This window comes from Rhizopus microsporus (assembly GCF_002708625.1).
Source record: "Rhizopus microsporus ATCC 52813 unplaced genomic scaffold scaffold_20, whole genome shotgun sequence".
Classification (NCBI taxonomy): domain Eukaryota; kingdom Fungi; phylum Mucoromycota; class Mucoromycetes; order Mucorales; family Rhizopodaceae; genus Rhizopus; species Rhizopus microsporus.
The window spans coordinates 817-14845 of NW_019671935.1; the positions used below are offsets into that span (position 1 = coordinate 817).

At 37.2% G+C, this 14029-nt stretch overlaps 7 protein-coding genes across 7 annotated transcripts; 4 read left to right on the forward strand and 3 right to left on the reverse strand.

Moving 5' to 3' along the window:
• Positions 1–210: 210 nt before the first annotated feature.
• Positions 211–3598, reverse strand: RHIMIDRAFT_267038 (uncharacterized protein). The gene is made up of 8 exons (XM_023611960.1): positions 3467–3598; positions 3312–3413; positions 3167–3260; positions 2812–3103; positions 1565–2763; positions 698–1514; positions 501–640; positions 211–447 (listed from the first exon to the last, which is right to left on the reverse strand). The coding sequence occupies exons 1-8, from the start codon at positions 3579–3581 to the stop codon at positions 306–308; spliced, it is 2901 nt and encodes a 966-aa protein (XP_023462563.1). The 5' UTR covers positions 3582–3598; the 3' UTR covers positions 211–305.
• A 219-nt stretch (positions 3599–3817) lies between these two features.
• Positions 3818–7248, forward strand: RHIMIDRAFT_267040 (vacuolar protein sorting vps16). Its single transcript, XM_023611961.1, has 14 exons — positions 3818–4116; positions 4171–4184; positions 4241–4326; positions 4378–4484; positions 4544–4669; positions 4732–5323; positions 5376–5452; positions 5496–5749; positions 5808–6387; positions 6439–6519; positions 6568–6737; positions 6784–6880; positions 6932–7092; positions 7140–7248. Exons 1-14 carry the CDS (start codon positions 4078–4080, stop codon positions 7216–7218), a joined length of 2463 nt encoding a protein of 820 aa, XP_023462564.1. The 5' UTR covers positions 3818–4077; the 3' UTR covers positions 7219–7248.
• RHIMIDRAFT_294703 (uncharacterized protein) lies at positions 7237–9074 on the forward strand. Its single transcript, XM_023614113.1, has 5 exons — positions 7237–7423; positions 7472–7768; positions 7818–8271; positions 8332–8526; positions 8578–9074. Exons 1-5 carry the CDS (start codon positions 7277–7279, stop codon positions 8823–8825), a joined length of 1341 nt encoding a protein of 446 aa, XP_023462565.1. The 5' UTR covers positions 7237–7276; the 3' UTR covers positions 8826–9074.
• Positions 8923–9624, forward strand: RHIMIDRAFT_241078 (uncharacterized protein; the record flags this gene model as incomplete). Its single annotated transcript, XM_023609505.1, has 3 exons — positions 8923–9074; positions 9127–9174; positions 9243–9624. 3 exons carry the CDS (start codon positions 8923–8925, stop codon positions 9622–9624), a joined length of 582 nt encoding a protein of 193 aa, XP_023462566.1.
• Positions 9311–11605, reverse strand: RHIMIDRAFT_294704 (UPF0171-domain-containing protein; the record flags this gene model as incomplete). The annotated part of the gene is made up of 3 exons (XM_023614114.1): positions 9311–10165; positions 10218–10367; positions 10422–11605. The coding sequence occupies 3 exons, from the start codon at positions 11603–11605 to the stop codon at positions 9694–9696; spliced, it is 1806 nt and encodes a 601-aa protein (XP_023462567.1). The 3' UTR covers positions 9311–9693.
• A 153-nt stretch (positions 11606–11758) lies between these two features.
• Positions 11759–12513, forward strand: RHIMIDRAFT_247306 (uncharacterized protein; the record flags this gene model as incomplete). The annotated part of the gene is made up of 5 exons (XM_023610399.1): positions 11759–11813; positions 11869–12201; positions 12270–12354; positions 12404–12419; positions 12478–12513. 5 exons carry the CDS (start codon positions 11759–11761, stop codon positions 12511–12513), a joined length of 525 nt encoding a protein of 174 aa, XP_023462568.1.
• A 172-nt stretch (positions 12514–12685) lies between these two features.
• Positions 12686–13095, reverse strand: RHIMIDRAFT_247307 (putative acyl carrier protein; the record flags this gene model as incomplete). Its single annotated transcript, XM_023610400.1, has 2 exons — positions 12686–12862; positions 12919–13095. 2 exons carry the CDS (start codon positions 13093–13095, stop codon positions 12686–12688), a joined length of 354 nt encoding a protein of 117 aa, XP_023462569.1.
• Between the last annotated feature and the right edge of the window lie 934 nt (positions 13096–14029).

A 14029-nucleotide genomic window follows, 5' to 3' on the forward strand; every position in this document is an offset into this window, starting at 1 on the left:
TTCGTGCTGAAAACGATGTGCATTTCACCGTGCTCAATAAGAGCATCACGAACTTCATTTCTTAAATAGATTTTGTCAGCATAATTGTGAGATTCAATTGCGACCTTAACGAGATTCAAAAAAGAATGAGAAAGATCATCTTCAGAGGCTCCCAGTTTCAGGAACAGAGTTTAGTGCCAACATCTCTCGTGCTTATGGTGTTCATCAATAGTAATTGTTAGCTATTGACCCTTTACTGCATTAACATAAAAGTATGTAAACATCACAAGAATATTTGAATTGTGTAAAAAATGTAATGGAGGTATTTATTGGTTTTGTGTAGGATCTAACTGATTTACTGTTTGTAATAAATGATATTTTTCGTACTGCTTTGCAGGGGCAGTAACACTTCTCGCGCAAATAGAAGCATTTGCCAGGTATTGAGAACGCTCTTCATTGGTCACTTCCCTATTCAGTTTTGTTAGCAAAACCAGCAAGAGGTTACTATTAAACGTATTTACTGTGATTGTGCCAATTGAATATATACATTGGCAGCTTTTTCAAACTCTTCGTGTTCTTTGTAATATTTGGCAAGAAGTCTGAGGCGTTTATACGAGTAGGGTTGTCTGCTCAAAAATTCTTCAAGATAAGCTGGTGATGTCTGAAATATATTTCAAAGTTAGTAAATAGCACTTGACATGATTTTATGTACAGATACCTTAATGAGCTCTCCATCAATACCATTATTCATAAACTTTTCGTAGATGTAGTAGTGAAACGCAATATCCTGAGAATTGAAGGCAGCTGCATAAGCATTTTTTTTTAAGTCATTAAAAGTACAATCTGGAACTCGATTAGTGACATCCAGGAGTAAATCAAATACAACGTCGTAAAAAGGCTGTTTGGCTTTGAATAGTTCTGCCGTAGCCTCGTTCGGAGTATATCCAGTTTTCAAAAGCCCATTTGTTGCATTGTTGGGATCGCGTGCTTTAGCACATGTCAATGCTATATTGATACCATATACTGAATAATTTTGAGATGCAAACTCTTTAGATATCTCGGCTAAGCTTGAAGCAGGAATTTGTCCTGCGATTCTTTGTAATATGTTCAGTGCGTTATTCAATATAGCTTTGGTTTGACTACTAGGAGCGGATCGAGCAGAATAAATGTCGTATGTTGCACGATGAAGAAGAACCACACTTGCGTCGCAGAAAGTACCACAGTTTTGTTGAAGAATGCTTATAACATATTCTGTATCATAGTTTTGTCTTCTGAACGTGCATTCAATAAGCGATCCCGTTAATTCACGAACAAGAGGTCGTCCGCTTGTTGTAAGTAGCTGTCTTAAGCTAACTGTCTTCAGATGTTCTTTAAATTCTGCTTTCAAGTTTTGTGTGATAAATGCAATATCACCAGTATCAATCAAATAAACGAAGAAAGCAATCGCCTCGGCAACATAAACCGCAAGCTCATACATATTCTTTATGGACTTTTCTTCTGCGTTGACATTAGCTTTTGGAAACAATGTCGGGTAGCTAAAAAATAACCATTAGATGAAGAAATATAGAAATAAACATGCTTGTACCTTTGCATAAATACAATAAGATTCCTTAGTATAGTCTGAATATCCAACAGATCTGTTTTTTTGGTTGCATTTACATATGCGAGTTTGCCATCAATAAATACTTCACTAAAGAATGGTTTATCCCAAACAGAACGAATGGTGCGATACAAGAATAGAGCCAGACCATCATGCCGACTAGTATACTGTTGTTCATGCAAAGACAGATCTGAAGGAATACCACTAAGTTCTTGTAAAAGAGCAGTAACAGTCGTAATTATTTGTGAAGTAGCAGACGCAGATGAGTTTGTTTTGTATAAGTTACTATTATAGGAAGTAACAAGGCCAAGCGACATAGCACAAGAATTGGAGTATCCAAAGTGGGTCAAAAATTCTCTAAAATGATTGATTCGCATAGCTGCATCCTCATAGGTTCCTGAAACAAGTCCAAATAACATGTCAATAGGCCTTTGCTTTGCCAACACACATAATCCACACGTTGTCAAAACGAGTAATTGTCTAGTTGGAGCAGTATAGTGAGCAGATAGTTCATTCAATTGATATTCGGCGCAGTGTGATTCAGCAATAGCAATAATACTTCCTGGAACAGTCGTTTCATCAACAAATTCAACAAGTTCAGGTCGACCGACTGCAGTACTTTTTGTTAATTTGCCCAAATCAGGAGAAATCGTAAAGATAGATTGTTTTTGCTCGTTGTTGTATACAAGTGTCATGACACCATCCTTGTAAAGGGCCTTTGAAATTTGTCCTGGAATCATGCTTGGAGGAGAGCGTACGTGTATGAGAGTAAGATCACTTGGAATACCCTCAGTCTTTAGATTGCTTCCTTGTTTATGATAACTGTAGTATAAACGATGACCAGATGACGTGACGGCAACAAGTTGATATGCTCTGGATTCATAAGGAGATACTGGATGAATTGAAGCGATTCTGAAATTGTCAAGAGAAGACAGGCTAGGGCACATTAGCCTTGCAGTTTCTTGTGATTTGGTATAGGTGATTATTGGTTGATAACCTTGTCCACTTTTGCCCAGATAGGTAATAATGATATGGGAATGCGCTGTTAGTTGATATAGAATTCTTCCAGTCTCATCAACAGTAAGTTGAATAACAGGATCGTTCATGGATAGAAATAAAGCGGAAAATAAGCCTGGAGAGTGTAGCCTCTTTGAGCATTTACCAGTAAACCATCCTTCACTTTGCTATGTAGTATAATTAATGGATTTGTTTTTAACACCTTGGTAGCTTACTCTATAGTCTAGTTCCCAAACATTTCCATCATTTCCTAGCATGAATATACGTCCGTTATTTGTGCCAAGAATTGTTTTCATATTAACTCCAGATGTGCTAGTGTACATATCAGTCTTGTGGAATCGTACCCCATCAGTAGGGTGTTCACTAATAGCAATGATTTTAACAAAAGACAGAGTGGAGACAATCAATAGTTGACATATCTTCTCGCTATTAAATACATCCGGCTTGGGTGGCGCAAACCCAATACCGATAATATCATCCTCTTCTTCATAGATACTTATATTGTTACTGATTTAACAAATGTGAGTCCTTTACGTGTATATGCAAATGCATGTTATATATGTGTATTACCTATTAACATAGTCCCACAGATAAAGACATTTTCCAACTGCAAAATAAGCCTTGTTGATTTTAGGTGCAATACCAGAGGGACTATCTGGTTTTACTAAAAGCAAGCAAAATGAGGTTACTTCATAAGAAATGATAATTAACTTACATTGGTTGATTCCCTCAATGCCTATAATAGGCATGTTCACACTGTTCTTTAATGCAGTAGGCTTCACTTTTGTGTCTGTTGTTTTTTCATATACAAAGTGATCTACAAAGAAAAGATAAATATTTATAGCTTTGTAAGTTGTTTTTTTGTTGTACTTGAAAATGTCTGAGTCAAGTCTGGAAATTGGCGGTCAATGATGCTTCTACTTTCCAAGGTCACTGATGCTTCCTCGATCGCATTAAAAGATTTTTCTAAACAACTTGTCTCCATGATTGAAAGCTGGAAAAAAAGAAAGAAAGAAAAAAAGAAAAAAGAGCTCTTTGAAAAAATTTAAACGCGACAAAAAAAAAATCAAAGTGCATTTGAATCCAAGCAGTCACCATAAAATACACAATGCCAAAGTGACACTGCAATACACAAAGTACTGACTTAAACATAGACTTATTGATAGCCAAAAAAAAAAAAAAAGTTAAACAGCAAACATACATTTTCAAAAAGGTAACAGAAAAAAGGGTGATTAAAAAATTATCTTTAAATCCTGCACATAAAACACTTGTTCTCAGTGAACCAAAAGAAAGACAACGTCAATAGTTTAATGGATAAAGAGGAGAAATAAAGAGAAAGAGAAAAAGAGATTGAGGTTTACCTTAGATCAATTACTTTATGTCCTCTCCCACAAGGGCTGATTCGCGGACTTTATATTCACGCTTGCACAATTTGTTTCAACCTTCCTATTGCTCTTTCTCTTCCACTTTAACATTAACAAATGGTTACAAATCCAACAGCTGATTGGACTGAATTACATGTAAGAAATATTCTTTCGAATTGTCCCACTTCTTTACTTATCAAGGTCATATAGGATCGCTTTTATAAGCAAGTATAAAAGACAATCATATGCAAACCGCTCTCAGTATTTATAAGTATTTTAGGAAACAAGAGATATATTCTTTATCTTGGAATCAGTCTGACCTATCAAAGTTTATGATTGCAGGAGCCCAATATGGTGGGCCTATTGGTAATTTTCGATGAGAGTTTTCTGTATTGGTTCATAACATAAAGTATATAGCAATGATAAGGGATGATCGAAAGGTGTTATTGTTGCAGAAGCAGCAGCCTATAAAACCTACGATATATATGTATACTAGTGCAGGCAAACTCATCGAACAAATTCAGGTAATATAAGCCTCTTCAACATGACCTTCAACTAACGTGCGATTATCCACGGGAAAAAGTGGGATAAAGGAAAGATTGTTGGTTTAGGATGGACAGAACAAGAGCAACTCGTTGTTGTCACAGAAGATGGTTCAGTCAGGCTATATACGTTCCATGGTCAGTTTAGCCAATTTTCTCTAGGAAAGGTACGCTTTAAAAGTCTCTCTAGGGCCATTAATGACTGACGCAGGATATGTTTATTTATTAGGAAGCAAAAGATGATGGTATCATTGATTGTCAAATTTGGGGAGGTGGACTTGTCGCGATGACCAGCAAATATCAACTTATCTCTGTCACCAACTTTCTTGAACCACAGCCAAAGCCTCTTGCAGACATTCGACTGGACGAACCCCCTCACAGTTGGACGATTGTACCCCCTCAGTTTACGCTAAGCAGACACGTAGAAGTCTTGATCGCGACAGGTTCAACCATCCTCGTGGTGGACAGTAACGAGGCTACAGACGAGCATCTGACACAAGGCCCCTTTACCAAAATGGCTGTGTCTCCAAACGGAAAGTTCCTTGCCTTGTTTACTGCAGATGGTAAGCTATGGGTTGTATCGACTGATTTTCAAAAGAATATGTCCGAATATTCTACGAAATCAAGGATTCCTCCTCAACAGCTCGTCTGGTGTGGCACAGACGCCGTCGTCCTTTACTGGGACCACATCGTTTTGATCGTAGGGCCTTATGGTGATTGGATAAAGTACTCTTATGAGGACCCCATCTATCTCGTATCTGAAATTGATGGTGTTCGAATCATGAGTAATGACAAGTGTGAGCTATTACAAAAAGTACCAGGTAAGCAAGCATAAACAAAAGAAACAAGGGACTGTAACTCATGTTCATCTAGATTCTACTGAAAAAATCTTCAAGATTGGCTCAACTGATCCACCCGCCATGTTATATGACGCATTGGATCATTATGAGGTAAAGTGTATATAGCAAATAACAGATCTAACTTCAAAATTAGCGTAAAAGTCCCAAAGCAGATGAAAATATCCGTACCATCAGGACAGAGCTAGTCGATGCTGTTGATAGCTGCATTGAAGCAGCAGGCTTTGAATTCCAGCACTATTATCAACGTACGCTACTGAAAGCAGCTTCGTTTGGTAAATGCTTTTTGGAAAATTATAATGCAAACAACTTTGTCGATATGGCTCAAACCATCCGTGTGCTGAATGCAGTGAGATACTATGATATTGGCATACCTCTGACTTATACCCAGTATGTAAATAAAATTAAGAAAAAAGCTCCCCTCTACCACTTGATTAATCAATAATAGGTATAAACGTCAAGGGCCCGAAGTGTTGATTGATCGCCTAGTTAATCGTAACCATCATTTACTGGCTGTTCGTATCGCCGAATATCTTAAGACACGAACAGATAAAATCCTTATCCACTGGGCCTGTGAAAAAATCAAGTCATCCACAGAAGATGAAGAATCTATCTGTAGAGCGATTGTAGATAAATTAACCAAGAAGCCGGGCCTTTCTTATGCCGAGATTGCAAAGACTGCGCATGATGCTGGTCAAACTCGATTAGCGACAAGACTATTGGATTATGAACCCAGGGCAGCAGATCAGGTTCCTTTGTTACTTTCGATGCAGGAAGACGAAACGGCTTTGATCAAAGCAATAGAGAGTGGAGATACTGATTTAGTTTATTTGGTCATATTTCACTTGAAGCGTAAATTACCACTTGGAGAATTCTTCCGTGTGATCAATAATAAGCCGATGGCGTGTAATCTATTGGAAGTTTACTGCAAGGAACAAGATACTGAACTTTTGAAGGACTTTTACTATCAGGATGACAGAAGACTAGACAGTGCTAATTTTATGTTGCTTGAAGGCTTTAATGATTCTGTAAGAATATATAATTGATCGTGTATAGCTGTGATCATAATATACGACTAGGATGTTTTGGAGCGTATAAAAAAGCTCAAGATAGCGGCCAAGGCTTATAGCGAACAGCGAGAACAAACATTTGAAGCCAAGGTAGAAATACATGCATAAAAACAAAATAATGACATAGATGTGTTATAGGCTACAGATGAAGCTATCAAGCTACTTCAATACCAGCTAACACTTGAGAAGGATACCCAACAGTCCTTTGCGGGGTTATCAGTGAGTGAAACAATCTATAAATGCACGACACTTGGTCAACATAATAAGGCGAGCAAGATCAAGACTGACTTCAAAGTACCAGATAAAAGGTTTGTCCTCCGACATGTCATTCGGAACATTAACATTCCCCGATAGGTTTTGGTGGGTCAAGCTCCGGGCTCTTGTTGAAGTCAGGGATTGGGATAACTTGGAAAAGCTCGCAAAGAGTAGAAAGTCGCCTATTGGATATGAGGTAGTTAAATCTGATCATTATCTATAAAGCATCTAATCGCGCGTAAAATAGCCATTTGTAGAAGAATGTATAAAAGCTAAACAGTATCAGGAGGCATCAAAATACATCTTAAAGTGTGATCCACCTGCAAGACCTATGCTGTTTATCAAAATAGGAGCCTTTAAGGAAGCAGGTGAACAAGCATTTTTGAATAAAGACGTGGAAGGATTAAGGTAAAATAAAGATTCAAGTAAATACAAACATGCTTATATCAAAATAGACAAGTTCGGGCAAAATGTACAAATCATATTGTTGCACAAGAACTGGATTCACTGCTTGCACAGCTCAATGCAAAATAATAAAATACATAAACATCTGATTTTGCTTCTCATTTTTTTTTTCTTTTTTCCTTAAAATATGAAACAAGACATTTTAAATCTCTTGTCTCCTTCAAATGCCGGTTTATTTCTACTCTTTGTCTTTCTTTTAACAAAAAGATCCATGCTACTTAGACTCTTAATCCTTCCATGGTCTATCCTCTATCATTGGACTCGTACTATTAAGGTATTTTTTTTTGCTTTAAGGAAAATCAATAGCTTACATATCATTTAGGTACTTTTTTCGACTTCTTTATCTCCTAAAGAACAATCTATATTTGAAGAACAATTCAAGTATTTGATTGTTACTTCATCCGTATTTAATGAACTAAATCAACAACAACAGCAACAGCAAATGCTCGAGAATGCCCCACAAACAACCGAGGGCATCGGTCATTTATTTATTTTGACCACCAGCCTTCTCTACAGTGTAACACTCCTTGCTACGTGTTATTACTATTGTCATGATACATTTATCTATGGACTATTGATCAGTTACCTATTTACTTGCTATTTTATATATAGACACAATGTAGGTGTTTCATAGATTTTACTGAATATGAATATAACAAGTATTACAGAAACATGTACAGGTTAGAAATATACATGTATCTGCTCTTGATTCTATGCATGAAATTATTTCATTGTCTCAAAAGAGCGATACGGCCTTAGCCAATCTACCAACCAATACACAACAATTTATCTCTATTATCAAACCACATCTTGAGACTTATACCCAACTGATCAATCAGCTGAAGCCATTGACGGATTCTCAAAATTTATGTAGACTTCGGGACATGTACATGGACAAGTTACAAGATGTAGACTTGTTGATTACTTCTATTCGCTCAAAGCGCCGAGACTATTTTTTGCATCTGTTGGCACTAGATGTCATGTCTAATAATCAAGCAGCTCATTATGGTAAAAATTGGAAACGGGCTATTCAAGTCAATCATCAACTTGTCCTCGAGTACCAAAAGTTTAATAAACAATTGACACAAGTCGTTTCTTCCGAACCTCTTACTGTCATGATAGGTAAAGAAAAAAAAAAGGAATTACAAATAATGAGAAAACTAAAGTCCTTTTTTATAAAAGGCTCAAAAGGTTCAAAGCTATCGTCCTTAAACTATACTTTGTCACCGTCATCACCAATGACAGACATATCCCCTTCAGAGAACAAGGCTGTTGACTTAATACAAAAAGTGGCTGCCATAGAAAGATATATGGAAGAATGTCAATCTAAACTGTTTGCCTGCAGACAAGATATGAAATACTTGTCTTATGGAAGAGGTATACATAAATTGTGTTTATACTATGTTTTCTTATTGTCTTTGTTCTTAGGTACAGTCCAAAGTTTGAATAGAGTCAATACACGCTTTGCCAGTGTGGATGATATCTTGGTTAAATTGTCTACACAATGGGAAGAAAGTAAAACAATTTTGAAATCTTTATTAGCAGAACAAGAACATAAGGATGATACCACCTTACCTTCACCTCCTTCTTCACCTGTTCATCAAGAGATATCTAGGAGTCTCAGCTTGAATTATGGAACTATTAGAAAACGTAATCGTAACTCATATTTCTTTTAATAAGAAGAAACGGCATAATTTAAATGCCAAATCATTTATATTAACACTAGTTACTTTTACCATTCAAAAGTGAGAATATAATAAACACCTTTTCTTAATGAAACGAATATCTCGAGCAAAATTTGAAAACTTGGCCTATCTTTTATTAAATGTTGCCAACATTGCACTTTACATCATGGTCTTGTCAGGATCCATATTGAAAGCAAGTGGTGGGTCATTAGCAGATATCGTTCAATCGATTTACTGCATGTAAATGGTTTACTCTCTCTATTCTTTCTTTCACTACTTATATAGCAAAAAGTCTTATTTGTTTACTCCTTGTAGTCTATGAAATTATTGCACCTACTCCGTATATACAGCTTTACTTTGGTTTCTTATCGCTTCATAGAGGGAAAGGTCTGATCATGTTATTGTAAGTATAACCAAGGAATTAAAGATAATTCTCATACCTATTGATTTTAGTCTTGGTTGCCTTATCATGTGCGAAATCGTCTTTAATATCATTGTTGCAATCCTTGTGTTTACGTTTGGATTCGCCTACATCATCCTATCTTTATCTGCCTTACCTCCCCCTCATGGGTTTCTCATACACTGGCAAAACCACAAGGACTTTTGGGCAGAAGGCCTCGATTTGAACATACCACCTCCCATGCTTCTTTCTTCATCTGGTCATCTAACCATGCCTCCTCCATCTCACTTTCTACACCCTTCAGCTTGGCATCCAGCCTCATCCAAAGTGGCTGCACCTACAACGGCCTCTTCTACACCTGTTTGTCGTAATAAATTGCGTATTTATTGAAATGTATAAATAAAGTAAGAAACAAGGGAGAAGGAAAGAGAGGGAGAGAAAGAGAGAAAGGAGGGGAAATTAATAGTGATATACAATGAGTATCCTGTCTCGGTAATATTTCAAGACTAAACCTAACTGCCGCCGAGATATGCCTTCTCTGTAGACAATCTCATCAATATGATTATGTCCTTTCATATATGGTTTTAATCGTTCAAATAAATCAGCCACTTCCTTGGGTACTCTTTCATGATTTGCTGTTATTCTTTTTAGCCTTTCACCATTGTTTGGACTCGATGGCATCACGTCTTCTGTATTATTTTCATCGATCTGTGGCTGAGGTGCGCCGTTCTGAATCAAGACAAGGTACATGTGCACCTGAACGACCAAATCTTTTCGAATAAGCCAGGTAATCGCTTCTAGATATTGATTCTTGAGCTCTTTAATCCGATATACTTGGTAGTATTGCTGAGTATGTTGAAGCTTGGACAATAGGATCGGCAGGCTTAGGTTCGGTATATGCTGTCTAAAATCGGCTTCTAAAGCTGCCATACTACAATGTGTATGTTAATCAAGTGCTACGAGCATTATTGTTATTACTATACTCTTCTAACTTTGCAGTGGGTGATACGACATAAACGTTTCTTGTGCTTATGGTGTTGATCAACTTTGCCTTCCGCCAATAGATCAAATGGGCTGCAAGACGATATATTTGGGCTAACGAACAGTCGAGAAGAAGATGTAACTCTTGTAGACTATAGTAAAAGGCTTCTAACTTGCCTGTTTCGTTTCAATACTTACAGACTTACCTTTGAGTAGGTGTCAGTATTTGTACTAGTTGCACTAAAGTTGGACTTGCGTCTAGCGGCATATTCTTGAGAACTTCCTCAGGATCTTCCAGGAGTAGCAGGGTATGATAAGGGCAGAGAATCGGGTAATTATCATACTCATAACCTGTGACAGAGTAAATGTCCATCAGAGAAGAGGCTATAGGAGAAACAAAACTATCCTCCAATGAGTTCCTTGATGTCGCTTTCTTTGTTCCAAGTATAGGTATTTGCAAGGATAAATCAATAAAGTCGTTAATGATAACGTGTGCTGCAGCATTTGAAGAGATGGCTGTGTAGATCTGTCGGATGTCTCTCGCGAGTGATGATTTCTGTAGTATCTCACTCATCACTTGATTATAAGGTGTGCTTTTATTATAAGCCTCTTCTTTCAAAGCTAAAACTTTTTCTATTTCTTCTTGCACATAACCACACCGTAACTGTTCGTACCTTAATGCAGAAGAGTATTTCAAGATGACATGTTTGTAAAGCGTCTCTACTTGTGCGTTCAATTCAAGATCAGGTGGTGACAAGACAAAGACAACGTGGAATAAAGTCATGTGAATTGATCCAGGTGAGCCATCAGATAGAGAGCTTTCGTCATGAATGTCATCATTGTCTTTATTGCTCCTATCGTCTCCGTCAGTGCTACCATGATCACTTTCAGTTTCGCTATAAGAGGATTCATTGACGATACTCTGAGCGTCATTCTCTTCTTGTTGATCATGAGGTGAAGGGGTCGTATTTGGAGTTAAAGGTGACTTAGGAGATACATGAGCTGATGGTGTTTCTTCGTGTTCTCGTGGTTCATTTTGTGGTGATGTCAAACTGACAGGGTGTCCTACAAAGGTAAGATCGTCAATACAAAGTTGAAATTTGCGATCACACAGAGGGAATTTGGGAGCTAAGGCGTCTGCTAGAAATGAAACGTCAATGTTGAATATGGTGTCACGTCCTGCAAAAGGATCTGGATCAGCTTCAATTGATTGTCTTTTGTCATCATTATTTGTAAGACAACTGACGGATGAGCCATAAAAGTGATCCTCAGACTCAAAACGTTGCTGGTGAAATGAGGAAGGTCGTTTAGGGTTTGTAGGATAGCTGAATAAGTAGTGATGACCTCTAGTTGAATTGACAACTAAGAGTATAGCTAATAAAGAACTCATAAATACACCCCTTTGTATTTTTTTTTTTTGGCTTAAAAGCGTGCTTTCACGTGATTTTAAGTTTGAACCCAATTGGAGTTCCCACTCTCCCTTCCTCTTTTATCCGCTTCTCTCTTTCTCTTTCTTTATTTCTTTATTTCTCTCTGTCTTCTGATGTCAATAATACAACAAGAACAACCCAAGTTTATAAATGCTTTATTGATACCTGGTAAGGCATAAAAGAAAAGAGAGAGAAGAAAGAGATATTAATATTTCATATATAGAGGATACAGAAGAGGATAATAAATACATACAGCCAACATCATCATCATCATTATCTATAGTACAACCCAATAATAGTAGTAGTAATAATAATAAGAAAAGGAGTCTGGATAATACAGAGATCAAACTAGAAGAGTCATCACCCACCCCTAAAAAGGAACGTAAACCACGTAAAGCACCTCATGAACTATTAACAGATGCAGAAAAGAAGGCAAATCATATTGCATCCGAGAAGAAGCGTAGACAGAATATTAAATTAGGATTTGATCAATTAATTGACATAGTGCCTTCACTCACCCAAGGCAATAGATCAGAGGCATTCATCTTACAAAAATGTAAGCCTATATACTTGTAATCCACCCTATCTAACTCGATACATATACTTTTATATATATATATACAGCTGTGGATCATATTAGACATTTAATTAGTGTAAAGAATGACTTGAAGAGTCAGATAAAAGACCTTCAGAGCTTACTAGGAGAATCGTAAGTGTTTTTATTTATATAAAATACGCCTACTAACAATAATAAATAGAACGTTTGATGATGATGTAGGTTCCCCTATAATTTGAATTATGTGAATTGATTAACTTATACACATGTTTGTAGTCTTCTGAAGACGATTTGACTTATTCATCTTTTTAGCTCTCTCTCTCTTTTATACATATAAATGAAATAAAGTCCCCTGCCCCCCTTCTATAATAACAGACCTCTTATTTTTCATATCCGCGTTATGAACTAAACATATAATTCCCAGAGTGCGCATGTGCGTGTATATCTGTGTGGCGGTTATTTATTATCAATTAAAAAAATCAATTTAGTTAGCATCTTCACGCTTGGAAATGTATTCAACAGCTTGTTGAACACTTTGAATGGCATCAGCATCGGCGTCTGGGATTTCGACTGAGAATTCTTCTTCAATTGCCATCACTACTTCAACGGTGTCTAAGCTGTCTAAGCCGAGATCCTTGATAAAGTTGGATTGAGCTGTCACCTATTTTATGAGAAGTTAGTATCGAGATATACAAAAATACATATATAACCATTTACCTTGTTGGCATCAACCTTCTCGAAGCCTCTGAGAATTTCAAGAATACGAGATTCAATGGTGTCCTTGGGAAGAGAAGCATAGAGGCGAGAAAATACAGCAGGTGCAGCCATACGTGTCATCAAAGGACGTTGTGCGGATCTAGCAGCAGCGGATAAAAGGACACGGGGATAGAACATTCTTGTAATTGTCTATTGTAGGTAAAAGGACAAGAAAAAAAAGTCTTTTCGAAAAATTAAAATCCCTTGCTTTGCACGTCCCCATCTTGCCCGCTTACATCGGAGATCCAATACGAGGAAATGACGCAAACTAGTGTGACTGCTTTACTTTGTTAGTAGAACAGAATGGGCTTCCCACAAGTTGTTCCTGAAGGGACTGTGATGAATCTTTAAATGAACAACTTCGATGGAGCCACGAAAGGTAATTTCATTCAATATAATGTCGTACATGACTCTTTTAAAAAGCATATTGATTCAGTCAAAAAGCGATTGATCAATAGCATTATGAGCAAGGACTGACTTTGTTAAAAGTTTATAAGAAAACATGGATTTATCAGGTCAACAGCATATCGTATATATTGGATGAGTACATTGATAATAGCTGAGGTTATAAGGTTAAACAATCGTTTATTAAATCCGAGTGAGCACGTAGTATTTTTACAAGTTAGACTGGATTCGTCACAACCAAGATAGACTTCGGGCTGATGTTTATAACGGATTAGCAGATGCTATTGCTGAAGGCGACCAAATTAACGCTGCTAATTTGGAACGTCGATTTATTTTACCAAGTAGCTTCCATGGCGGCCCTCGATTCATGGCCCAATTGTATTATGATTCTATGGCCATCGTCCGTCATTTTGGGAAGCCATCTTTGTTTATCACCTTTACGGTCAATCCCAAGTGGGCAGAAATTACCAATGAGCTCCTCCCTGGTCAAGTTGCCTTTGACAGACCCGATTTGATAGCGAGAGTGTTCAACTTGAAAGTTCGTCATTTTTTGAACGATTTGAAAAGGAAGAATATCTTTGGTCGATATAAGGGATTAGTTCGTACCATTGAGTACCAAAAACGAGGCTTGCCTCACATGCACCTCTTGCTCTTTCTTGATCCTGAG

Bases quoted from the DNA above. Each gene is read 5' to 3' on its own strand.
- RHIMIDRAFT_267040 (XM_023611961.1), top strand. From the start codon at position 4,078: ATGGTTACAAATCCAACAGCTGATTGGACTGAATTACAT. The intron at 6,520-6,567 runs GTAGAAATACAT...GATGTGTTATAG, and splicing joins AACAAACATTTGAAGCCAAG to GCTACAGATGAAGCTATCAA. The intron at 6,881-6,931 runs GTAGTTAAATCT...CGCGTAAAATAG, and splicing joins AGTCGCCTATTGGATATGAG to CCATTTGTAGAAGAATGTAT.
- RHIMIDRAFT_294703 (XM_023614113.1), top strand. From the start codon at position 7,277: ATGAAACAAGACATTTTAAATCTCTTGTCTCCTTCAAATGCCGGTTTA. The intron at 8,272-8,331 runs GTAAAGAAAAAA...TTTTTATAAAAG, and splicing joins ACCTCTTACTGTCATGATAG to GCTCAAAAGGTTCAAAGCTA. The intron at 8,527-8,577 runs GTATACATAAAT...CTTTGTTCTTAG, and splicing joins ATACTTGTCTTATGGAAGAG to GTACAGTCCAAAGTTTGAAT.
- RHIMIDRAFT_267038 (XM_023611960.1), bottom strand. From the start codon at position 3,581: ATGGAGACAAGTTGTTTAGAAAAATCTTTTAATGCGATCGAGGAAGCA. The intron at 3,261-3,311 runs GTAAGTTAATTA...GCTTGCTTTTAG, and splicing joins CATTGAGGGAATCAACCAAT to TAAAACCAGATAGTCCCTCT. The intron at 3,104-3,166 runs GTAATACACATA...TTGTTAAATCAG, and splicing joins CTGTGGGACTATGTTAATAG to TAACAATATAAGTATCTATG.